This window comes from Camelus bactrianus, chromosome 22 (genome assembly GCF_048773025.1).
Source record: "Camelus bactrianus isolate YW-2024 breed Bactrian camel chromosome 22, ASM4877302v1, whole genome shotgun sequence".
NCBI classification, from domain to species: domain Eukaryota; kingdom Metazoa; phylum Chordata; class Mammalia; order Artiodactyla; family Camelidae; genus Camelus; species Camelus bactrianus.
In genome coordinates this window covers 23,895,031-23,919,450 of record NC_133560.1, presented here as the reverse complement: position 1 = coordinate 23,919,450, position 24,420 = coordinate 23,895,031, and the positions used below count along the sequence as shown (strand labels likewise).

The 24,420-nt window shown below is 51.0% G+C and overlaps 1 protein-coding gene across 6 annotated transcripts in view; it reads right to left on the bottom strand.

The window, feature by feature from the left end:
• CACNA1A (calcium voltage-gated channel subunit alpha1 A) overlaps window positions 1-24,420 on the bottom strand; it is a 280,900-nt gene that overhangs the window by 28,305 nt on the left and 228,175 nt on the right. For all 6 annotated transcript variants that reach the window (XM_074350635.1, XM_074350639.1, XM_074350636.1 and 3 more), the window contains 9 exons: window positions 22,740-22,799; window positions 21,876-21,982; window positions 13,346-13,445; window positions 11,548-11,708; window positions 9,946-10,083; window positions 7,889-8,090; window positions 6,631-6,795; window positions 5,209-5,319; window positions 1,234-1,317 (listed from right to left, as the gene is read on the bottom strand). In XM_074350635.1, coding sequence (XP_074206736.1) covers window positions 1,234-1,317; window positions 5,209-5,319; window positions 6,631-6,795; window positions 7,889-8,090; window positions 9,946-10,083; window positions 11,548-11,708; window positions 13,346-13,445; window positions 21,876-21,982; window positions 22,740-22,799 — 1,128 coding nt within the window. The remainder of the gene's footprint in view (window positions 1-1,233; window positions 1,318-5,208; window positions 5,320-6,630; window positions 6,796-7,888; window positions 8,091-9,945; window positions 10,084-11,547; window positions 11,709-13,345; window positions 13,446-21,875; window positions 21,983-22,739; window positions 22,800-24,420) is intronic.

Here is a 24,420-nt window from a genome sequence, read left to right as displayed (position 1 = left end):
CTGTCCTGAGCATCACCCTGGCTCTTTGGCTTTCTGGCTCCTTGCTGGTTGGGCTTGGCCAATGGGAGTCGCTGGCAGGAGACAGAGGCGGGTGGTGGGAGGAGAGAAAGGTTGGGGTATTTCTCTCCAGATGCTCTATGCCAGCTTTGGCCCTGTCTCTGCCAGGAGCTCTGTCCCTCCATGGCCTCAGCTCCTACCGGGTGGCCCCTCTCTGACTCTAGCTCAGGATCGCCCCACTTCAGCACCTGGACAGGTAACAGCTCCCCACGGTGGCTGGGAGCTAAGTGCCTTCCCCTCCCTTCTGTGAGTGATCTGTGTTTTGGATCCCTTCAGTTGAACCCTCTGAAGGAATTCTTTTGCATCCTAAGCCCCTGACCTGTACCATGAGCTAATCCACGTAAAACGCTTGGCACAGTGCCTGGGATGCAGCGAGTGCACTGTCCTTGTCAGCTATTATTATTTTTATTGTTATTATGACAAGGTTGATACCACCCCTGGCCCTCGACTCTGATACTCTTTGCCCTTTTACTTTCCCTGTGAGGATCTCCTACCCTCCCCCAGCCTCCCTCAAGCCCTCAAGGGGCCGTCAAGCCTGGGCTCACTGGCAAATGGCCGAGGAGGGCGTCTGGGACAGGAGCTCTGGGTCCCTGAGTCTTCCAGAGGAGAGGGAAGGACCATGTGGCCTATGGGGCCATCACAGTGAGGTCCGGAGACCCCCATGTTGGGAATGTCCCAGGCCTGGGGTAGAGGAAGACCGATGTCCCAGAAATCCTCCTAAAGCCCTGGGAATGGTGTCCCCTGTTACCCTGAAGGCCATGGCTCCCTCCTGCCCATGAGCTGGAAGATGGTTAGTTCAAGCAGGATGGGCTTGAAGCTGGTTCCCTCTGGGCCCCCCAAAATGGGTGGTGTTTGGGGGCGGGGCTCAGCCTTGGGATCCTCTAAGAGTCTCAGTTCTCCCAAAGAGCTTATCCACATTATTTACTCATGAGTCAATAGCCAAGATGCAAGGAAGTTCACGCTGCAGAGCTGGCCCCGCAGCCATGGCTTTGGGTACCCCCACGTCCCAGCATCACCCTCTTGAGGGGCTGCCCTTGCCCTCTGGGGTCCCCGCTTCTCCCTTTTTGGTCAAGGTCAAGTGCTGGCTTGAGCCAGCCATGACTTCCTGATGACCTCCTCCTCGCCCCTCCCAGCCCAGCCAGGAATTGCCCAGAGAGAAGCCGGCGGGAAACTTACCCCAAACTCGGTCACCAGGATATCGGTGATGCTGCCCAGAACAGTCACAAAGTCGAAGATGTTCCAGGCATCACGGAAATAGTTCTAGAATGGGGACCCACAAGACAGAGATGCCAAGGCAGGGCTCCAAGGCTGGCGCCCATCGTCCAGCCCAGGAGGCCCGCTAGGGGCACAGCTGTGGACCAGTCCCAGTGCCTGGGACAGTTAATAGTCGTTCAAATAGCAAAACGCTGCTGACCGGGGTGCTCAGTGTCATCTGCTCTGAGTCCCCCCTCCCTGGGACCCCCAGCCTTCCCACGGCTTGCTTGGCCCCAGGGGAGGGACTCCAGGTGCTGCTTCAGCTCCACCTGGGGCAGGGGGGAGGGCTGCCCTTCTGGACTGTGCCGTTTCTCCAGCAGCTTCAAGGGCTCCCTGAGACCTGAGATGCTGCATAAATGACGTCATCGGGATCCTCTCAAAGACCTTCAGAGGGAAAGTTTATCATCGGTCTTATATGAGGTGACTGGAGCTCGGAGAGCAAAGCTGCTCACCTCAGGCAGCACACAGGTGAAGAGTCAGGATTTGAACCCCGGTCTGGGCAAGTCCAGAGTCTGTGCACAGGACCCCATGGACTCAGGACTTGTTAAGAGATCAGCCCCTGGGTTCTCATCACAGCTCTACTACTGTCCAGCTGTGTGGTCAGGGGTCAATGACTTAACCTCTCCGTGCTTCCATTTCCTAATCTGGACAAAGGGGACAGTAACAGAGTAAGAGGCCTTCTGGGCACACACCAGGCTGTACTTTCTGGCTCCCTTGTGGTTAGATGAGGCTGTGTTTCTAGTTACAACCAATGGGTTGTGAACAGAGGCAGTGTGGGTCACTTCCTGGCCAGCGCAAGACTCGCTAGAACTCTCTTAACTTTGGGCCTGGTGACCAGCAATGTTCCAGATGGTGGCTGCTCCGTGAGCCTAGTTCCCTGAGTAACTAGAGGCGAACAGCACCCCCTGCTGAGTGTCAACAAAACCTTCATTGATTAGAGCAACTGAGATGTGGGGGCTGTTTGTTACTGCAGCTTAACTTGATCTATCCTCACTAGTACCTTCCTGGGCTGGGTTCTGGCTCAACTAAGACACACAGGTATAGCACGCTGTTGTTAAAATACTGAAATATTTTACACTGTTTGAGTCCACAATGAGTAGCACCCTTGCCTAGATCTAAGGGTCTAGCTCAAATAGGTGGCCCTCCCCTCAAGGCTCAGTGGGACCCATGCTAAACACAGGCCTTCCCAGCATCCTCACGAAAGCAGGGGGCCGCGTCGGCGCTTGGGCTCCATTCTGAGTGGTCAGCTTTCCCCTGAGCATCTGACAATGCAGCAGCCCCTCTGCCTCACAGAGAAGGACCCGGGCTTTGGAGCTGTGCTTCTCAGGATCAAATTCTTTTAGCATGTATGAATCAAATACACACTTGGAGTTGGACTGCTTGGGCCTCAGAGCCCTCTTCTGGAAGATAAGGACGTAACAATCAGATAATGAATGTGAGTCACTGAGTGTGAGGTTTGGCAGATAATAGGTGCTTACTAGATGGATGTTGTCTTACAGCTGTCTAAAGGAATTCAGGTTCCACTGGCATTGGTATTTTAGTAGGTACTACTGGGGCCCTACCCATATCCCTTAATTTTTTGACTGTGCACCTTTGTTACTCTGCCCAGGGGTTTTCTCTAGTTGCATATTTGGTGGGGAATTAACAGCTTGTCTTGGAGCAGCCCTTAACTGTGGCTGATGGGCACTGGAGGATAAATAGCCCAGCTCCCCCACCATGGGTGAGATGACTGAAGTATGTAAGGTATGTACTCTCTGCTGCCTCCCAGAGGTCCTCCATTGAACGGCACCCCAGTTGCCCACACTAGGGCCCTGCTCAAGAACACACCCTGTACCGGCTGCCTTCCCTTCCCTGCCTCACTCCCCACTCTCCTATGGTGCTTCCCAGGGTCACCTCCCAGATTAACCCCTTGCATTCAATCCTTGTCTCAGGCTCTGCTTCTGGGGGGCACAAATGAAGACAGCTTTCTAGGTGTCTGGCCACAGGCCTCAAGCCCCTGGACTAGAAGTTTCCCCTCTATCATTTAAATTCTACGTGGGAAACTTGGGGTTTCGCCTACAACTGAAGGGGGAGGCTCAGTGCAGACCTCTATGTGATGGTCAGGGGTGGAGGAGGTGGAATCCTCTCCCAGTAAGACGAATCACTTCACCACGAGAAGACTGGGAACGAAAAAAATCGTGTGACACAGCTGTACTGTGCAGAGCTTGTGCCTGGGCCCACGCGCACGCTCCCCTTAGCCCTGGGAGCCTGGAAGCCTGGTAATCTTATTTTGTAGATTTAGACATGGGAGCAAAGAGGCCATGTTTGTGATCTCATAGCTCAAAAGGGGCTGAGGCAGGACTGCACCCAGGGGTGAGTGATCCAGAGCCTGTGTTCTTCTCCGTATATGTTCTATGATCTGCTCTGGGTCATACAGCCCACAGGTGGCATCCCCAGGGCTGGAACTGACTCTGAGTTGGTGCAACTGCCCTGACTGCAGGGTGTCTCTCTCTGCCTGGCTGGTTCTCCATGCAGAGCCCAGTGGCCTGCCTGGGCTGTGATTTGGGCTTCCCTGGGTGTCCTCATTAAAAAATTCAGATTCAGGGGCCCCCATCCAACCCAGTGAATCAGAACCTCTTGAGGTGGGTCTAGGGTAGGGCATCATTTGACTTTAAGAGATCTCCCCAAGTGCTTCTGATGGGTAGCAGGGTTGGGAGCCATGGCTTTGGAGGAAAAAGGTGGGCGATGAACTGTAACCCTTCCTGGCATTTATTGAGTGCTCACAACATGCCGGGATTCACCCTCAGTCTCCGGACACACATTATTTGTGTTTGGGGTTTGCAAGAGCACTTCTAGGAGAGAGGAGAGGTTGGCCCTTTCTTGCAATGGAGGGGAGAGAGGTGAGGTGATACAGCTTGGACATGAGTTGAATCGAGGTCTCTCTGGTGCCAAAGCCGACACCTTTGACCACCTTGGGAAGCCAGGGTGAGAATTCAGCCTCTGTCTGCTGACATCACGGGCTGCAGGTCATTCTCTTCAGCGAGGTGGGCCAAGCAGACACTCAAGTGCTTTACAGTCAAGCCTCCGTATCCGCGGGTTCTGCACCTGCAGATTCGACCAGCCGCCAATTGAATCGGTTGACTCTGCGGGTGCGGAACCTGCAGATAAAGAGGGCCTACTGTACCTGCAACCCCTGTGATGCCTCCTGAGAATGTCTCATTTTAACAGAGACACAGATCACACGGGTAATCCTGCAGGGGCTTGTTGTCTACCTTCAAGATGGAAGGAAAAGCTAAAGTTTGGTGAGCAGCTGGTAAAAAAAAAGAAGTAATTTTTTCACATCTCATTCCATGGGCCCCCTCCCCCACCATCCACAGATCCCTTCAGGGGTCAAGAGACCTCGGGTTAAGACCACTCGCATTAGTGGGAGACAAGTTAGACAGGGTCAGGAACTGCATTAAAGAAAAAGGGGACATGGAATTAAGGAGACAGACAACTTCAGAATACAGGGCACACACTAAGGTAGATACGGATTCTGTGAACATTTCATCTGGTCTATCTGTACGTCTGTGTGCTGGGCTCCCCGGCAAAATGTGTTTCTCACTGTGGATCGTGGCTAAGACGGTATGAATGCCATGGACTTGGCTTGTGTGGATCTCAGTTTCCTTATCTGTGAAATGAATAATTATTGCCTCCCATCCCATCATTTCGAGGAATGTCTGAATAAATGTGTGCAGGGCCCACAGTCTGCATTACTTGGCAAGCACGGGAACGCCTACGGAGAGTCTGGAGGCACTGGAGGGATGCTCAAGTCCCCCCTTGCTGGGGGCAGGGGGCCAGGTCGGGAGACTACCACCCAGCACCCAGTGCCCCATCGGGTTCCTTAACCCGTGGCTCTAGCCCCAAGGCAGTACTTACCAGAATTCCAAAAGCCATGACTTTAAGCAGACATTCCAGAGAGAAGAGGGAAGTGAAGACGATGTTGAATACCCTCAGGGCGTTTTCATAAGCAATCGAGGCTCCATAGAACTAGAGGAGGAAAGAGGAAGAGAGGTGGGGTCAGTGGGCACGGTGGCGGGGGCCAGGGAGGTGGCTTCGTGGCTGACCCGTGACCCTTGGCTTCCCTGTTGATGTCGTGTGAAGCTTACCCAGGCACATGGCAAGCTCTTCATGGGCTGGGCTATTTATTTATTTATTTATTTATAATTGAAGTCTAGTCAGTTTACAATGTGTTAATTTCTGGTGTACAGTATAGTGATTCAGTTACACATACATATATATATACACATATTCTTTTTCATTATATGCTATCTGTTCCATTATTAGCTATTGGGTTAATCTTTTCACATCAAAACAAAAACTCCTTTACTTACATTATTATTTTTTTAGTTTGCTGGTTAGATATGCAGAGTCCCAGGCCCACCCAGACCTGCTGAACTAGAGCCTGCATTTTAACAAGAAGCCCAGATGCCCTGTGAGCAGTCTGAGGAGTGCTCTGCCATACCACCCTCTCTCTTCTGCTTGTTAGAAACAGTTCATCATCATAAATGAAAAGATAAAAGAACTTGCTTATGGAGATGAGTTTTCAGGTGAATATAGGCACTGCTTTTTTGCCAACTCATAAAAATCAACAGCTAAATTTGCTGAGTGTTTTTAAGTGCTGAGAAATGCGCTCATGTCTTTGCAGGAACTTTCTCATTGAATCCTCATCCACATCTGGGGCAAGGAAGGAGCTATTATTATCATTCCCATTTCACTGAAAGGGAAACTGAGGCCCTGAGAAGTCACTGGTCACTTGTGCAAGGTTAACCGGTGAGTTAAGTGGCAGAGCTGGGTTTGAATTCAGGCCTTTGGTCTCCAAACCACACGATGAAAGGTTCTGACTTTTCACCCTGGAGAGGTTCCATGGCCCCGAGGGTCACAAGGTCCTTACCTGCCCTTTTCTCCTCATTTTATTCATCAAACATTTATCAAGGGCCTCTTGTTCCCTCTAAGCCAGGGCCTCTCTGAACCCCAGGAATTCAGGGGTGCCCATGTCTTATCTGGCCCCTCGGAGCTCAACGAGGTGTGACAGACTGTCAAGCAATCCGACGCTATTATGACATAGCAGGTAACATAGGATGCTTGCCAAGACCTCATGTGTCTGGAGAGGTCAGGGAAGGCTTCCTGGAGGAAGAGCTCTGCAGGTGCAGCTGGAAGGGGCTGACCAGGCAGAGCGGTGGAGCCGTGTGCCAGGCAGAGGGACTAGGTGGAGCAAGAGTGTGTGGTCTGTCTGGGAGACCCGTGTAGCTGGTTCCATTTTGCCAGGGGAGGGCGGATGTGGTCGGAGGGAAGGCTCACCTTCATCATGAGAACGATGGTGTTGAGGGCGATCATGGCCATGATGGTGTACTCGAAAGGCGGGGACACCACGAACTGCCACATGCGGTACTGGAAACTCTGCTTGTTCTGGGGCATGTGTCGGGTCAGTGGTTTGGCGCTGATGGCGAAGTCGATGCAGGCCCTCTGCAGGAGAGAGCCCAATGGCGTGAGGGCCGGAGGCAGGAGGGAGGCGGCTGGACACCGAGCACCTCCATCTCACTCGACACAGCTAGCTTGCTGCACAACTACTAGAATTGCTGCCTCTCTTGCCCCCATAAACTCCTTACCACGAAAGCTTTCTTCTCTCAACAACTACAGCTCCTTGAGAAATTGCCACCTGCCAAAACTTGTGCTGACATTCCTCCACTATCTCCTTGAATCCCCTGAGCAAACATGGTAAGTGGGTACTATCAATAGCCCCATTTTGCAGATAAGGACAGTAAAGGCTCAGAGAGGTTATGCCACTTGCTTGAGCTGGCACAGCTGCCAAGGGGGCGAAACTCAAATTTCAAGACTGTGAAGCCTTGTCATTCTTTCTTACCAGATACTTTGCTTCTCCTCTTTGAGGGAGGGAGGCAGGGAGGACTAATGGTTATTTAGTCTTAGGGGCCAACAGAGCAGAAGGAAGAATGTGTTCTAGGTCCTCCACTTAGCTTGGATGATTCTAGAAGGGCAAAGAGTCATGCCTATACTCTCGTGTACTGGATTTCATTCATAAATATTCACCACCCCTCCCTGGGGGAGATTATACTTCCTTGACCCACTGACATCAGATGTGGATGTGTGACTAGCTCTGGCTAATGAAGTGTGAGCAGAAGTGACATGTATCACTGGGCACAAACCACAAGAGTCAGACCGTGGTTTGCTGCTCTCTCCTTTTTATCTGAAGTGTCTCAGAGGGAAACCAGAATAAAGCTGACACAGAGCAGAGCCACCTGGACATGCAGTCCAATCCCTTTGTCAATATCTGGCACTGAGATGCTAAGGATGCTTGTTACTGCATCATAACCTAGTCCAAACTGACTGACACGTACAACTTCTCTCTGATGTGTTTTCTTCTGGAAATCCCATGAAGGGCTACCCTGCAAGCTGGATTCTGCTTGGAGAATGCTGTTCTTTCCTCCCCAGGTGTCCCAGAAGCTGGTTCCTGTGTGTGTGTGTGTGTGCATGTGTGTGTGTGTTTGTGTGTGCTGGGAGGTGTCAGATTTTAAATGGGAATGCAACTGGGAAGTGGTACCTCATTTTTCTCCAGGCTGTATTCCTCCATCATCTTGTCCCCCTGCTCCTGGAAGGTGATGATGATCAAGGCCACAAAGATATTGACGAAGAAGAAGGGGAACACCACAAAGTAGACAACGTAGAAGATGGACATTTCCATGCGGTACCCAGGGCTGGGACCCTGGTTCTCAAAGGTGGCATCGACGGAGTGCTTGAGGACCCTGTGAGGACCAGGGTGAGGAGAGGGGGAAAGTGAGACAGGGGAGCAGGAATGGAGGCAAATATTGAAAGGAAACAAAAAAGAAATGAGGTGTAATCACTATTTTCTGACTGTGGTCCCTGTAGTTTATGAAGCTGTAATCTTCCCACCTCCTTTGCCTGTGGGGAGTATTGACAACATTGTCAGTTACTTCTACCGCCCTGTATCAAGGGCCTGTTATGTGCCAGAAATGATGTTTGACATTTTATTTCTTTAACCATCATCCCTCTCAGGGATGTTATTACTGGTTCCATTTTGCGCACGAGGAAACTGAGGTTGAGCAACTTAAAGTGACTTGCTGAAGACCACCTACTCAGACATGGCCAAGTTGGGATTTGAAATCAGGTCTGTGGTGATGGATGGGAGTGAGCAGGGGGTCATGGAAGCAGCTGTATGTGTGTGTCTGTGTGGGTGTGTTGGGTGGGGGGAGTATTTAAGCACAAGTGGTGGTGGGAGCCGAGGAGGTGCAATGAGGACACACATGGGAGTGAGTGTATGCAAGGCCGCTCTGTACAGTTGCACAGGTCATGCACTGCTCAAGGGCTCTGTGTCTAAGGGGCACCAGTCATACTGTAGACATGCTAGATCTGTGTATTAATGATGACAACATTTTGGCAGGTGGCCATAAAGTGCCTTATTTGAGCAAGATCATTAAGTAGATTGCAATGCTCTTCTAACAGATGGAGGAGAAGTCTGTTGAAGAAGGGGTGTCTTAAAAAATTTGCTCAAAGGTGCCTTATGGGCTAGCACTGGCCTCTTGTGTGTGGGTACTGAGGGCACACGCTGGAATCTACCCAACCTTCAACCTGCATTCAGCCAAGACCTCTGGACAGAGGACCGGGACTAGGGTGAGGAGAGTAGGGCGCTTGCCTTGGGCACACGTTAAGGGGATGTCAAATCCCTCAGTAATCGTTAAATAGCATTTGACTGCAATATTTTAAAAAATCAAAAGAAATGCCAAAAAGCCCAGGATGAACAAACTATCAAAATTTCAAATCTTGTATGTAGTAGTTTGTATCTGCTAATCTCAAACTACTATATACAAAATAGATAAACAAGGTCTTACTGTACAGCACAGGGACCTCTATTCAATAGCTTGTGATAACTTATCATGAAAAAGAACATGACAAAGAATATATATATATACATATATAACTGAATCACTATGCTGTACCCCAGAAACAAACACAACATTGTAAATCGACTATACTTCAATTAGAAAAATTTAAACTTTTAGGGGAGGGTATAGCTCCGTGGTAGAGCTTAGCATATATGAGGTCCTGCATTCTTCATGACCTACATTAAAATAGATAGATAAATAATTATCCCCCCAGAAAAAGAACAGCAAAAAAAAAAAAAAAAAGGAAAAACATTAAATTTTGGATTTGCATGATTCTGCCTCACCTCAGCCCTGACCCTGTCTGGGAGAGAACGACCCTGTGGACAAACAGGCTTGGAAACGGCCAGGGCCACGCCCCTGTCTTGGAGGTGTGTGTTCAGCAGCACAGGAAGGGTTAAGAGGAAGTGACTGCCTGTGGATGTGCAGCCTTTCTGCAAGTTAGAGACACTGCCTGTTCTGGGAGCTCCCGGCGGCCACTCGGGGGCTGGGGAGCCCAGCGATGGCTGGATTTCCGCCCAGACAAACACGACTATGTGTGGCGGCCGCTGCTCTGGTGACGGCCCCTCGTGCTTCTTGCATCGTCCCCACTTCTGGGAGCAGGAGCGGACCCCTCCTCCCCGAGAGCGTTCTCAGCACCAGGCTCTCAGCCCCTCTCCTCCCCGCGCTGCTCCCGGGGGCTCTCGGACGGGCCACTTACTGCGGCCAGCCTTCCCCAGTGGACACGGTGAAGAGCGTCAGCAGCGCCCACAGCACGTTGTCGTAGTGGAACTCGTACTTCTTCCACTCCCGGTCCCGAGCCTTCACCTCGTTCTTCTCGTAGAGGAGGTACTTGCCGCTGCCGCGGGAAATGGGGACAGTTAGGAAGTCGAGGGGCACCTAACTCTGGCCACCAGAGAGATGAAGGAGGAGGAGGAGGAGGGAGAGGGTCCCACCTGCCCACGCTGCCTCCCTCAGCCTGGGAAATGGCAGCATCCAGATGTCACTGGAGCGTGTGTGCAGCCACTTGGAGTCAAATCCACGGCTGATGCCCCAGCCCTGCGTCCATTCAGGATCCAGCACCCAACTCAGAATCTGGCACCCTCTTCCAACCTGAAAGCCTCTAGTCCCGAGGGCGGGGTCCCCAGGCTTGAGGGGTTGTTAACAGCAGAGAGGGAGAAGGCACATTTCTGGGTCCGTCAGGCCAATGGGGAGGGGGCAGGTGCTGCTTCTTTTCAAGGTAGGAAAGAAAGTTTAGCCCAATGCCTGGGATCCTTCCCATTCCTGGAAACAGCCACCAAAACGACAACGGGCTGCCTGCCATTCACCGCATAGAAGGACTTCAGGGTAACTAGTGCCAATAGCGCTGTTCATTGAGCGCTTGGTTAATGAAGGATCAGCACTTTCCTGGCCTGAGTTCAGAACTTTCCATCATGAGGGTGACCCAGAGATGGGGAGCTTCCGGTCCACCATCCCTTACCCACAATTCCCAAATCCAGAAAGCTCTGGAAGCCGAATCTTGTTTCCTAATCTGGCAGTTGGCAAGTTCGGGCCTGCAGACCAAATCTGGACTTGCCTCTGTGTGGCCCACAAGCTAAGAATTACATTTTCAAATGGTGGAAACAGAATCAAAAGAATTCATTCACGATGGGTAAAAATGATATGGAATTCCAACTTCCAAGAAAGTTTTATCAGAACGAGGTTGTGCCCCCCATTTCTTTCTCTATTGTCTGCGGCTGCTTTTGAGTTTTACCAGCAGCAATGAGTAGCTGCCACAGAAAGATATTTATTCTCTGGCCCTTGACAGACGAAGTTTGCCCATCTACGATCTAATTCGTTTTGGCAACAAAACCCAACCCAATGGGATGCGGGCTCTTTGGGCTTTGGACTTGTTATTTATCCCATTGGGTGCAAATGGTTGCCTGTTTTCCAGCAGAAATACTGTGTTTGATCACAGGGCTGCCTTAACCAATGAGGCTGTTATGTCCTAGGTGGGACATGTACCACACAATCTCTCTAAAATCTCAAAATATTCTGAATTTTGAAACATTCACCTGTAAAGGTTTCATATAAGGAAACCTGGATGTGTACTGATAACCTCTACTTGACAAAGGCGGCAGCCGAAAAGTTAAGCATCCAGCTTATAGCTTATCCTGAAGCCTTGAGCAGAGACTCTTATTCCGAAACTGTTTTCCTTTCTAGTCCAGATCCAAGCTGGGTGCAGTCAGGTCACCCCGCAGACCCAACACTTCAGTTTCCAAGCCCAAGAGACTGGTGCCTCTGGCCAGCCCAGATGGGGACACCTCGGAGGGTCAAAACTCACCGACAGTCTTTCTCAAACTCCTTGGACTCATCAGTGCAGTGGAAGAACTTGCCCTTGAAGAGCTGCACAGCCACCACAGCAAAGATGAACATGAACAGCATGTAGACGATGAGGATGTTGAACACGTTCTTGAGCGAGTTGACCACGCAGTCAAACACGGCCTGGTGGGTGGCAGGGAGAGAAGGCGTGAGGGGCTGGGGGCCAGTCCAGCCTCCACCTGCCACAGCCCATAATACCAAAGTATTGTTATTATTCTCATTTGACAGATGAGGGCATGAGCCAAGTCACTCAGTTAGGGCCACGCCATTCTGAGGAGTAAGAATTGGGGCTGGACCTGATTCTGAGTTTCGACGCATTGAAAACTCCCAATTTCCACCCCTGGAAAATGGTGCTCCTTCTCCGAGTGTCTCTAAGGTAAACTATGGCTCTTCAGGGCAAGAGGAAAGGTCCTCGAGGGAGAGGTCATTTCCTGTTCCTTCTGTGTCCCTGTCTCATGTTACTCCCTGTTCCCCACCATCTGGAGTGTGGTCTCCCCCCTTTTGCCCACTGATAAGTTGCGGGCGCTCTGGATTTAAGAGTTGACTTCATGTGCCCTGGGCATTCTGCCCTGGGTAGGACGGGATCCTTCCACCATCCCCCAGACAAGGCGGGGTCCCAGCCTGGAATGCCCCCCACCCCATTCTGCTTTTAATCACAGGGGATCCTAACTCCAAGTAAGCATCAAGGATCATCAAAACGCACTGGAATTACATGCTAGCTTTGCTGGCTTCCCCTGGGGGAGAGAGTGTGTAGCTTTCATGGGGCTTTCAAAGGAGGCTGTGACCCAGAAAATGCGGAAAAGCCACTGAACTGAACACTGCTGGATTCCACGTACTTCAGTGCAGGCAAGCATTCACGTCCAAAGGGCAGACACATTTCCTCTTTGAACATTCATCAACAGAAAAGGGGAATTTGTATCATTATTTCCAAAATCAAAGGGAAAAGGCACACTGCCAGTAAGATCAGACATACTTTTAGGTCCTACAGGAGCCCAACACCAAGGAACACTGAACCACATGGTAGCAAAACCAAATCCTTTCTATCCTTTTGAGTGAAGGAGAAACTTCCTTGGTTGCTACTGTGTGAACACCTAACATTCATACTTTTCTTTTTTAATCAAGAAAGAGCGAGCATCCTTGCTCCAAGCCTTTGTCAGGCAACAATTTTTGGCTAGATTTTAGAAACAGTTATCTTATTTTTTTGAACAGATATTTAGTTTTATCTTCTATTAACAGGGGGTTTTGGTTTTCCAACTTGAGAAACTTGACATAGCATTTCCATTTAAAATAAATCCACTGAAGTAAAAAATAAAGTGTCTAGATTTAAAGAAACATATGACGTGTGAGATAATACAGGTGTCCCTCAGGTCATAAGTTGAAAAGGGGTGTTCAATGCCTAATTTCATTTCCTTCTTCCCTTCCTTCCTTTCTTCCTCCCTCCCTCCCTCCATCCCTTTCTTTCTCTTTTTGAACGACAAGCTCTTGGGAAATGCTGGTTCATGCTACTTTGGGAATTTGGAAAAGGGGTCCCGACTTTGCATGAGACATTTCATCTAATGGAAATTTATCATAATATACAGATTTTGTTTGATTAATGCACTTTACTGCCATCTGCTGGAAAGTTGTAATAAAAATATATCCAGACATGATGGCTGTGATGTTAGCAGCATCCCTTTAAACGTAGTGTTCTTGAGCAGTGTGCAACCTGCTCAACTGTCCAGGGCAACCCTGACAGATCTCCCACATATCCCCAGTCTCACCTTGAGCTTTGGCAACCGCTTGATGGTTTTAAGAGGTCGTAGCACCCGGAGGACTCGGAGGGATTTAATGGTGTTGATGTCCTTTCCTTTGCTATTGCCACTGTGGAGGGATGTTAAGATGGGGAGAAGGGGAAAGGAGTCAAGGTCAGGCTGGGTGGTGGGTGGTCCACAGCTCCATGTGACCCCACCCTTCCAGGTTTAGGAGTCTTGGGTGAGCCTGGTCCAGCCCTGCCCTTGCTGGAGGAGGGCAGTCAGCTCCCCCTCTACATCTGGGCTCAAGACCTAGCAAGCACGTGGCTTGTGTGGTTCTGGTCTCAGGGTTTATGGAGGGCCCTCCGCCACTAAGCCGGGCCTGAACAGCAACACGGGGCAGCTCTCAGATCCAGCACACGGGAGCTGGCTGCCCCTGGGCGCTCTTTGGAGGTGGTCTTAGGGAGCTTTTAGAAAATGTGACCCCCCCGCCTTCCAACAGGATCTGGGAAATGCTTAAAGCGGCCCTTAAACTGGAATCTCTCCCCCAACCCCCTGCCCCAATGTTCCCTGAGCCCACAGGAGTGAAAGGAACCAGGATATCAAATGCTAATGTTGAACCACTGCCTTTTCTTTTGGGGTCTCTCAGCTCATCTTTGTCAAATTGCTGCATAGAGGGCCGGTCCGGGGTCTGCGGCCTGAGTCAGCTTTGCAGACCCTGGGGATGCCATGACACACTTAGCCAACCATGATTCAGACCCCTGCCCCAAGTGGGGGGCATCAGGTGCAGCCATCAAAGCCTTGTGGTTAATGGGATCCACCACCCACCCAGCTGCCCAAACCAGAAACCCAAGAGTCATGTTCAGCCTCCTGTCCTGCATCCTCATCCCCAACAAGTCACCCTCCTAAACAGCTCCACCATCTGTCCCTGGCCACCACCATGGGCTGAACCCCGAATATCCACCTCTCCACTTTCCCCCCATCCCTGTCTCTCTTCCTTCTTTTTCGCACACAGTGGCCAAAACCAATGACCATGTCGGTCTCCTGCTCAGGATCCTTCTGGAGCATCTGAATTCCTTGAAGGACAAACTCCTAGCTTGGCATTCAGGGCTCTTCAAAATCTAGTCCAGCTTACCTTTACCTTTGCATCCCCATTGATGACCACACCCCCCCAGCCCCAGCCGGACACTTTTACTTCTGTCTGCTTTTGCATATACTGTTCCCGCTGCTAGACATGCCCCTGCAGCCCTCAAAGCCCGAGGTAAATGTCCCTTCATCCGATAGCCTCCACCATCTATCTGCCCCTGAGCTCTGCCAGACCCTAGCGCTGTTTCAGAACCATTTTTGTTTATGTCGTTGGCTGCTGGCTTTAGACAGAAAACTCCTCAAAGGTGAAACTGTGATTTATTGAAAATGAAAATGTGTTCATTTTCCCTTTAATCTTGGTCCGTGTCTCAACCCCCAGCCTGTACCTGGTGGGCCGTCTCAGGCAGGCCACGTGAATGAATTGGGATCGGAGTTCTTTGGGGGTCAGTTGGCAAACATCTCCCCACAGTTACCTCCTGGGTAATGAACAGAGCCACCCTAGAGCCACCCACCGTGGTATGCCTGAGTATCTAGGTGTAACAACATCCTTGTGACATTTGCTTTTTTAGGGTTCCTTTCTCTCATTTTTTTTAAGAGCATAAAGAGGAGAATTGGACTTTAGCCTGCCAGGCACAGCCATGCCCCAGGATTCAGCAGTCTGAACATGTTTTTTTCTTTTCTAAACCAAAGTCATCATTATCATCTCAAAGCTGTGCCCTCAATGTACGAGGCACACAACAGGAGAGAGACTGTTACGCAGAACACAAACACAGCTAAGTAACTAGATCATGCAGGGAAATAGCTATTTCTTCTTCAAGTTACCCCTCAGGCCTTCCGCTTTGGTCAGGGAGGAAGCCTCCGGTATGTGTGAAGAGGTCTTTAGCACCTCCCTGACACTCACTGATTTCTTTTAACAAAGAACCCAGCTGGACTCCCAGAAGGCACTTCTCCCTTTGCAGAGACTGAGAAACAATCCTATGTTTTGACACACGAGGAGAGTGCTCCTGGCAGTTTGGATCCTGAGCATGCAGGAGTGGCTTGATCAAGGTGTTCTCTCGGAAACCAACCAGATTTTCGAATCACTTTGCTGAGAGTATAGATGCTCCTCTTAAAGCCCAAGTCCTGGTTGTTTGGACTGTCCACCCTTCTCCCATCTGAGAGGCTGGACACTCACTCCCCAGATAACCACCCAGCCTGCTTGTCTGCTTTACTGAAATCAGTTGAAATCAGACTGTGGGGAGATCTCCTCTCCACACTCTTTACGTTCTCTGCTAAGAACTGAGCTAACGGTGGGTCATGGTGAGAGGCAGTGCCCAAGACCCCCTCAGGGCTCCTTCTCCCTGGGGAGAAGGCTGAGGGGGGCTCTGGTCACTGCAAGCGACAGGACGGCAGCAAGAACACAAGGCTACGGAAGCAGGCCCAGAACCAACGCGGCTGCATCAGGGCAGAGAACGAGAGACGAGAGAGCGAGAGCGAGTGAGAGTTGAGAGTGAGAGAGAGAGAGAGAGAGAGAGAGAGAGAGAGAGAGAGGCACTTTACCGTGTACTGCTCCTGGTGAGGTGGCGTCAGAGGGAGAGACAGATCGTAAGCGGCCTCAGAAGAAAGAACACAGAACACGCACGCATGCGCACGCGCACCTGAGCGCTCCCCTGCCCGGCCTGGGCACCGGGGGTGGGGGGCCGCCTCAGGCTCGTGGCTCTGGATGGTCCATCCTTCCATCTAGAAGACCCTCGTTCAGTCCCCTGCCCTTGGCAGGCCTCCCGGCACTGCCCAACAGCACCAAGAAAGCCAAATTTCCAAGTAGCAGGACAGCCAGAAAGTCATCAATTACCAAAGGTGAATTCGCCACCGAAGGTCACTGCCAAGAGCTGGAGAAAAACTCCTTTTCTCCAGAGGTTCTGGGCTGGAAGGTTTTAGAGTGTCTTGAAGGTTTGAGCTTTGGCGCAGGGGGGACCTGGGTTTGACTTCCAGCACTGCCCTTAATGACTGTCTTCATCTGTAAAACAGACCTTCAGGATTCTGATGCTGGACACACAGTAGCAGTGGCCTTGGCTTTACCCGCTACGTTATGAAGGAGAGCGAGGTCAGCTAAGAGTTCCAATCTGGGATGACGTTAAGGGGTAAATCTCAAGAGTCCTCTCGGAAAATTGGGGTCTGGGGGAAAACTCTAGCATGTGGCAGTGGCCCCGTACCTAACTCATCTTTGGAATCACACTCAGTCTCATTATGACTGTCCACCCATGACTAGAGATCATGGTGAGAGAAACTCGACTGCCATTAGAACAGCAGAAGCCCGACTGCTGAGCAGAGGCTGCAGAATTTTCCACCTGCCATCCCTTTTGAAGTTAGTGATATTTCTAAAAACATAATGGTTTACAAGCCTGTAACTATTTCCACTGGATTCCCTGCCCCGACCTTTTTCACTTCAGCTCAGTGGTTCTCAAAGCTCGATGCATCTAGGGATTACTGCATCCACAGAATTGAACACATTCTCCTTTAGGGATTACTGAGGGATCTTTCAATGACAGTGATTTCTGTCCAACCTGATGGATGACTCTAGGTGTAATAGATGAGTTTTCCAAATGTCACTGCGTCTGCCTGTGGGAAGCTGGTACCCTTACGCCCACTTTCCAGATGAGGAAGCTGAGGCTCAGACAGGGAAAGTGACTTGCTCAAGGTCACACAGCCAGGAAGTGGCTGACTGAGATTCAAACCCAGGTCTGTGTATCTTGCACTCTAACCTTTCCACTTCATGACACACACACAAAATGATGCCTTCTGGGGTAGGCCCTGTTTTGAGACTGGGTATAAAAAAAAAAAAAGGCAGGCTGTGAGGGCTCTTTCTTTAGCTTCCTGGCAGTTCGGCTCCTGAGCATGCAGGAGCGGCTTGATCAAGGTGCTCCGCCAGCTGTGCCGGCCTGCCCTGAGGGAGGAGTGGCCGCACCAGATGGCCTCTTGGCAGTGAGGGCAGGATCATGGTCTGCCAGCTGCTGAGAAATCAGTTGGCCACCCCGATGCATGGGCACAGAGCGTGATGCCATGTGCGATGACTCATGAAATGGGGTGTTAGTGGTGGTCGTGTGGACACAGCACACAGTCAGTTGATGGAGCAGGACACACACACACACACACACACACACAGATATCCGGAGGGAGGTGCAGGAGGGGTGGAAACCGTCGGGAGAGCTTCGACACATCCCTTGGAGGACCACAGGGATAGTTTTCCCACATCCGAGACGGGGCCACAATCACAGCACCACGGCAGAATCTTTGCCTCCACCCCAAAAGGCTAGCATAGCAAGATTCCTTTCGACAGAGAGGGGAATAGCTCATGCCCCCTCCTCCTGGATTTCTAGGCCCTGCGGGGGCCTCAGGGAACCCAGGCTGGCTGGGCTGCCAAGTCTCATTCTGCTGACTTCTGAAAGCCTCCACCTTCAGGGCTGCAATCCTGAATCTGACAGCTGGACCCAACCTCAGTGATCTTGCTAGACTCACTTCCCTCTGCCATCTCTCTGAGCCTCAGTTTCCTCATGTCTAAAGAGGGAATAATAGGACAAATTCCTGCCTGGGGTTGTTGGAAAGATTAAGTAAGTGGAGGCTGTCATTCTTCTGATTCCCAAAATTTCTTGATTTTATGGGGAAACTGAGGTACAGAGAGGTTGAGGGACTTGCACATCTAGAGAGAAATCAGACAGACTTGCGGGGACCTTTTTCTAAAACGATAAGGTTAATCTAACTCTTGTTGGGGTTCTCAGCCTTGTCTATGAGGAGACAGGCACACAGGACAGATAACGTGAGTTAAAAGAACAGAAACAAAAGAAGCAAAGGACTCTGGGATCAAGCACTCAAACGGAGACTCTCAGAGCAGCCCCCACTCCTGCCAATGTGACATCCATCTGGTAAAAAGGAAAGACGATAAGCAAAGTCCTTGCAGGGTGACACCTTCTCAGGCAAGAGAGGCCAAAAATGTGAAGCCAGGGGGAGGATTCTGAAACTTTTCTGGGCAAAAATGTAGCAGCTTGAGGGCTCCTTCTCTGGCTGTCTGGTAGATTTGCCCTGGGAATGCAGGAGTGGCTTGATCAAGGTGCTGGGCCAGCTGTGCATGGCCTGCAGCCCTGCCCTGGAGGAGGCGTAGAAGTGCCAGATGGATTCTTGGCAGTGAGATGGGGAGGGTGTGGCAGGGGTAGGGCCTCGGGGTCTCTCTCCCCCATCCCTGTGACCATCACATAAAGGTGCTCTGGGGGCCGTCAGATCTTCTAAAACCCTGTAAGAGTCCCTAGCACTTGTGAGAATCCCACTGGCAAAATCTTACACACTCCAGTTCCTGCAAGATCTGTGAGCTCATTGAGATGCACAGGGATGGCCTTAAATCCCTGTCCAGACCCATTCCTTGCATAAAAATTAAAAAATAATTTGAAACAGGCTGCTTCAAGGACATGGACTGGCCGGCTGAATGCCTGTAACAACTTCATAAAACCTGTTTAAAAGGTTGACTCTACAAAAGGCTGCCAAGTTTCCGTGAGCTGTAGGCTCATTTTGAATGCCCTTGTATAACTTTATATTTAAAATGGAAATTCAAATATTAAAAAAAAAATCAGGTCCCTGTGGCAGATTCTTTTGCAAAGACAAAGAATCACTTTGCTGATTGATTTTTGGTGGAAAAATGATTTTGTTGTTGCAGATTAGGTTTGCTTAAAGTTGAGCCTAATGTAGCTCCAGGGAAACGATGGGCCAGCACAGCAAAAGCTCTCTGTTTGAGAGGTTTGTTCCCAGGTCTTTTCAAGAAGGCAAATGGGGGATGGAGGTGGGACAGGGCAATCATGGGGCTCCCTTTTTCCGCACTGAAGCTTGTTAGCTCCCATGGGGGTCTGGAAGGGAAATGCTAAGGGTAAACTGATGGGTAGCAGACCCTAATTCTATTGTGCCACTCCCGGTGGTAGCCACGGAGGGCAAAACCCAGCACTCAGGGCACAGTCGGCAAGTGGGGGGCAGCACTGTGTGTGGAGAGATGGGTGTGGTCACTTCCTGAGCCCCGTGGGCCTGGGGGGCTGCTGGGCAGACATCACCCTGGAGGGCTTGAGGAAGTGTGGGAAGGCTGCCTGCCTGAACGTGCCTTCCCTCATCATGAAGAGCACCCCCAGTCAGAACACGGTGGGGCCTGGGTCTTAGATGCCAGAACAGATGGTGGAATGTCCACCTTCTCCAGGCCACGTGGCCCAGGTTGGGCAGGAGATCAGGCCTCCATCATCAACCAAGGTCAGGTGCAGGAAGAGAGTGGGAGGGAGAGAGAGAGAGAAAGAGTCGGGGGAGAGGGAGAGAGAGAGTGAGCAGGAGAGAGTCAGAGAGAGGGAGGGAGAGAAAAAAAGGGGAAAGATAAAGAAGGAGAAAGCCAGAAACAAAGAACAAGGGAGGGGAGGAGATTCGAGATGGATTCACTCCAGGCTGAGGACAGTAAAATGTTCTGGCTTTTCAGAATTGAAATCTTCTCAGCACCCAGCCTGGTGCCTGCCTGACATCTTGTAGAAGCCGCTCAATGGAGGGAGCATTTTGTTACATTCTCATAGACACAGTGTATTACGTTTAAAGATCTTTTTTTCTTGAAGAAATGCATGCTAGCTTGATAAACAAACTGTATCTTGTTTGTATTTTATATTTCTTTTTTTAAAACCATATTCTTTTATTTTTTTGGTGGTGGGAGGTAATTAGGTTTACTTATTTATTTATTCTTAGAGGCAGTACTGACGATTGAACCCAGGACCTCATGCATGCTAAGCATGCACTCTACCACTTGAGCTATACCTTCCCCCCAGTATTTTATATTTCCAATTCTGATGAATTTTTTTTTCATTTTTAGTAGTCAGCATCCTGTAAAATTTCTGTGTAAATCCTCCACTCAAGTATTTTCTGTGGAGTGTTTCTTATTGATTTGTAATTGCTTTTTATATATGTAGGCCATGACACCTTGTCTCATTTGCGGCAACCCTTCCCTTCTAATTTGCTGTGCATTTTACTTTGTTTTTGATTATTGTTGTTGTGATTGTTACGATTATCATTCCTACATGACATCTTGATGATAATGTAGCCAAACTTCTTGAATTTTTAAAATGATCTTTCCCATTGTTCTAATGAGCAAATAAATACTCAATAACCTTAACAAATTGGGGGTGGGGGAGGAAGAAAGAGAAGACAAGGAGAGAGGGTAGAAAGAAGCAGACAGACAGGGGAGGAGATGGGAGATAAAGAGAAAAGCTGGGATGTCTGGCCAGAGTCGGACCTTCATGGTACATCTCCACTGGCTCAGAGGCATCCAGAAACTCTGGAGATTTCTTGCTCTTCTGACACAACCTGACCTCATTGTGTTCCCAGGGAAGAATTTGACAGTGGCCCACTTTAGTCCTTAAATTGGAAATGAGCCACCACTCTGGCCCCCTGACAAACCGAGTCCTCATTGTTTGGTCCGGTGGGCCATTTAAGGGCTCCTCCAGATCTGCTGAGAGGGGAACAGCGGGCAGAGGCACAGAGGAGGCCCCTGATTGCTCATCATGTGGCTGAGCTGGGTCAGAATCCCTCTGAGACTTTCTTTCCTGGGAACGATCCACGGTGATGGCACAGACAGGATCCCCAGGAAGATCTGTTTCTGGGTTAGGGGCGGATTAGGTTTTTCCAACCTGCCACAAGCGCCTACAACTTGAGCAATGTCTTGCTAAGTTTGCTAACGTGGCTCTAAGAGCTAATAGCTACTCAGCCCTTGGATGCCATCTTGGGAGAGCCACTTGGGCATCTGGGCATCATCTTAGAATGGTCACTAAGCCTTTGGGTTTCATCTTGGAATGACCGTTGAGCCCTCAGGTGCCATCTTGAAATGGCTGCCCAGAACTCAGCTGCCATCATGGATGGTTGCCCAGAGCCTGAGCACCACCTTGGAATGGCTTCTCAGCCCTTGGGTGCCTTTTTGGAATGGCCTCTCACACCCTGGGGCCATCTTGGAGTTGCATGGTGAGGAACCTTTTGGAGGGCGGAGTATCCTGGGACCACCAGGAGAAGTGAAAGACACACAAGGGGAGTCATCAGAGCTACAACTACAGGGCCTTTGGGCACAGGGTTGGGGGGCTCTGAATTCTCATGCACGTTCATTTCCTGATTGTCTTTTTAGGGGCTCCCCAAAGAGACAGTGGCTTGGGCAGAGCTGGTAGAGCAGAAGGAAGATGAGATGTCCCGGTGGGGCTAGTCTACGGAAAGCAGCACAGCAAGGGGGCGGGGACGTGGCCGTGTGAGGAGGTAGAAGGCAGGGTCCTTCTTCCTCTGTGGTGGGCATCATGCAAAAGCCAATCGAAGCTCTTCCTGGTGGCATGCGGATGCCTCCCGCCACCCCAGAGCCCACTGTCCCCATCGCTACACCCCGATCCAATGGGAAGCTCCAGGCTGGGGATTGGGAGGACAGAGAGGCCAGTGGAGTCCTAGAGAGCAGACTTACGTGAAGGCAAAGGCCACCAGGGCCCCACTGACCACTATGAAGTCGAGAATGTTCCAGAGGTCACGGAAGTAGGCACCCTGGTGCAGGACGAGCCCCAGGTCGATCATCTACGGGGAGAGAAGAGACGGCACTCTGATCCCTCATCCCCACCCTGGGGAGCAGCACCCACCCTTCTAGCCTCAGGGGGAGGGGCCACAGGAGGAGGCATGGTAGCCAATAGGACCACCTCACCCTGAAGGGCTGGGACAGCGCCAGAGGACCTGGGGGAGGAAGGAGGAGCCCCTGCCGGAGGCACCTTCCCACTTCATAAAAGGCCGTTTTGACTCGCTGGCTCATAGGTCAAAACCTTGGGGTCCCCCTCAGCTCCTCTGTCTTTCACCCCACATCAGATCTGTTGGCAAACCTTGTTGGTTCTGCCTTCTGAACCTTCCAAGATTCTGCCCACTTTTCATCACCTTCTCCGCCACCACCCTGGGCTGGTCCCCGTCATCACTTGCCTGGACCAGTGTAACTGCCTGCTCCCAGTTGTCTCGGTCCCACCCACCTGGCTCCCTCTTCCCAGTCTGTCCTCCCCACAGAGGACACCTGTGTCCAGTCCCGTCCCTCTGCTCAGAACTTCCCATGGCTCTCACTTCACTTGGGAGAAAAGCCCAAGTCCTTCCCAGGGCCCCCAAGTTCCTGCATGATCCGTCCCTGTCACCTCCCTGCTCCGGTTTCCCCACTCTCTTCGCTCACTCCTTCCAGCCACACCAGCCTCCTTGCTGCTCTTCAAACACACTAAGCATTTCTCATCTCTGGGATGAGCCTCCTGAATCAGCGTGGCATTCGTGATGGTGCAGAATCCTCTGGAGTCCTGGCACTCACCTTGATCACCATCTCAAAAGTAAAGACGCCTGTGAAAACGTAGTCAAAGTATCGCAGCACCTGCCGGGGATAAAAGCAAGGCGGTGGTGGGTCACTGGCTTGCTCCAGCAGAGCCCCCGTGAACCTAGATATGGCCCACTGGGGTGTGTGGCCTCCAGAAAAGTCCCCAAGGAGCAAAGTCTCACAGGGGGAAATGCTGCAGTCACGTACAGTTGGGCAGGTCTTGCACTGCACAAGGGCCCCTCCCACCCTGTCCCAGGGCAATTTGTAGGTTGTGAATGGAACTTTCCAGCAGGTGGCAGCAAAGTCCTAACAAAAATCACTCTATTAGGATTGTTTGATAATTAGTGGGAAAGGTGCCTTTTTTATTTGCCCAAAGCCCTATATGGACTAGAGGTGGCCCCAGGGAAGTCCAGAGAGGACTGTATCTCTGTTGGTGACAAGTATGATTTCCCCAGTGCCTTGACCTGCTGGGCTCCTGGGTGAGAAACTGTTCCTACATGGGGTTTCCTAAGCATGACCAGCCCTCCAGGACTGACGCTGGGAGCCAACATCACTGCAGTGCCCATCTCCCTCCCGACTCCGTGGCCACAGCCTCATCAGAGTGGATTGATTCTTCCCCTCCCCACCACCTTACAGGGACTGGGCATTAGTGGTTTCTGTCTGGATGAGCAACATCCTGCACTCTGGCCCCTTTCCTGGTCATGCCACAGCATGTCTCCAGTGTGACCCTGGTGTGAAGATGCTGAGTGTGCTGGCACAGTGCCCAGCACGTTGTAAGCGCAGGGCGCTGACCCCATCAGATTTGCCTTGGAGAAGTAGGGCTGGTAATTACTGAGCATGGCCACCAGAGGGAGCCCATGAACATCCAAGTCAGGTCACAGCCCTTCTCTGCTCATGTACCCTCTGTGGCTCCCACCTCCCTTGGGGTAAAAGCCAAACTTCTCCGTGGCCCGCAAGGCCCTGCACAATCTGCCTGGTCACCTCCCTGTCCTCACCTTGTCACACTCTCCCCCTTGCTCACTCTGATTCTGTCACCCTGGATCTCCTCACCTCAGGGCCTTTGCAAAGGCTGTTCTCACTGCCTAGAATGCTCTTCCTCATGTTCCACCTGATTCCCTCTCTCTCCTCCTTTTTGGCTTGGCTGAAATGTTACTTTCTTAGTGAGGTCTTCCCTGGCAGCCTGGTTAAAATTCCATTTCCTAGTGCTTTTGATCTTCCTTAGTAAATTTATCCCTTCTCTCCCGCCCCCATCCCCAGCACTTACCACTTCCTGACAAATTACTTGTAATAATTATCAATAATCTCACCGTCTATCTCCCCCACCTGAATGTCAGCCTCACAATGGCAGGGATGTCTGTCTGTCCCCGTGGCATCTCCAGCTTGTACAGCACAGGGCCAGGCATATAGCAGGTGCTCAAGAAATGTTTGCTGAATGAATGCATGGGTAGCTGGAGCTGTACTGGGACCTGCAAGAGCTGGGCTCTCTGATCTGGGTGGTCACAATGCATTCCCATTATGCTTGAAGGGCCATCAGAGACCAGAGTGGCCAGCAGCACTGACTTCCAGGGATGGGTGGTGGGTGCAAGGGGCTGGAAGGATCTGGGAGGGCTGGAGGGTGGGTGGGCGAGCATTTCAGGTGCACCGGGCAGAGGGCCCAGCATGGGTAAAGGCCTGGCGC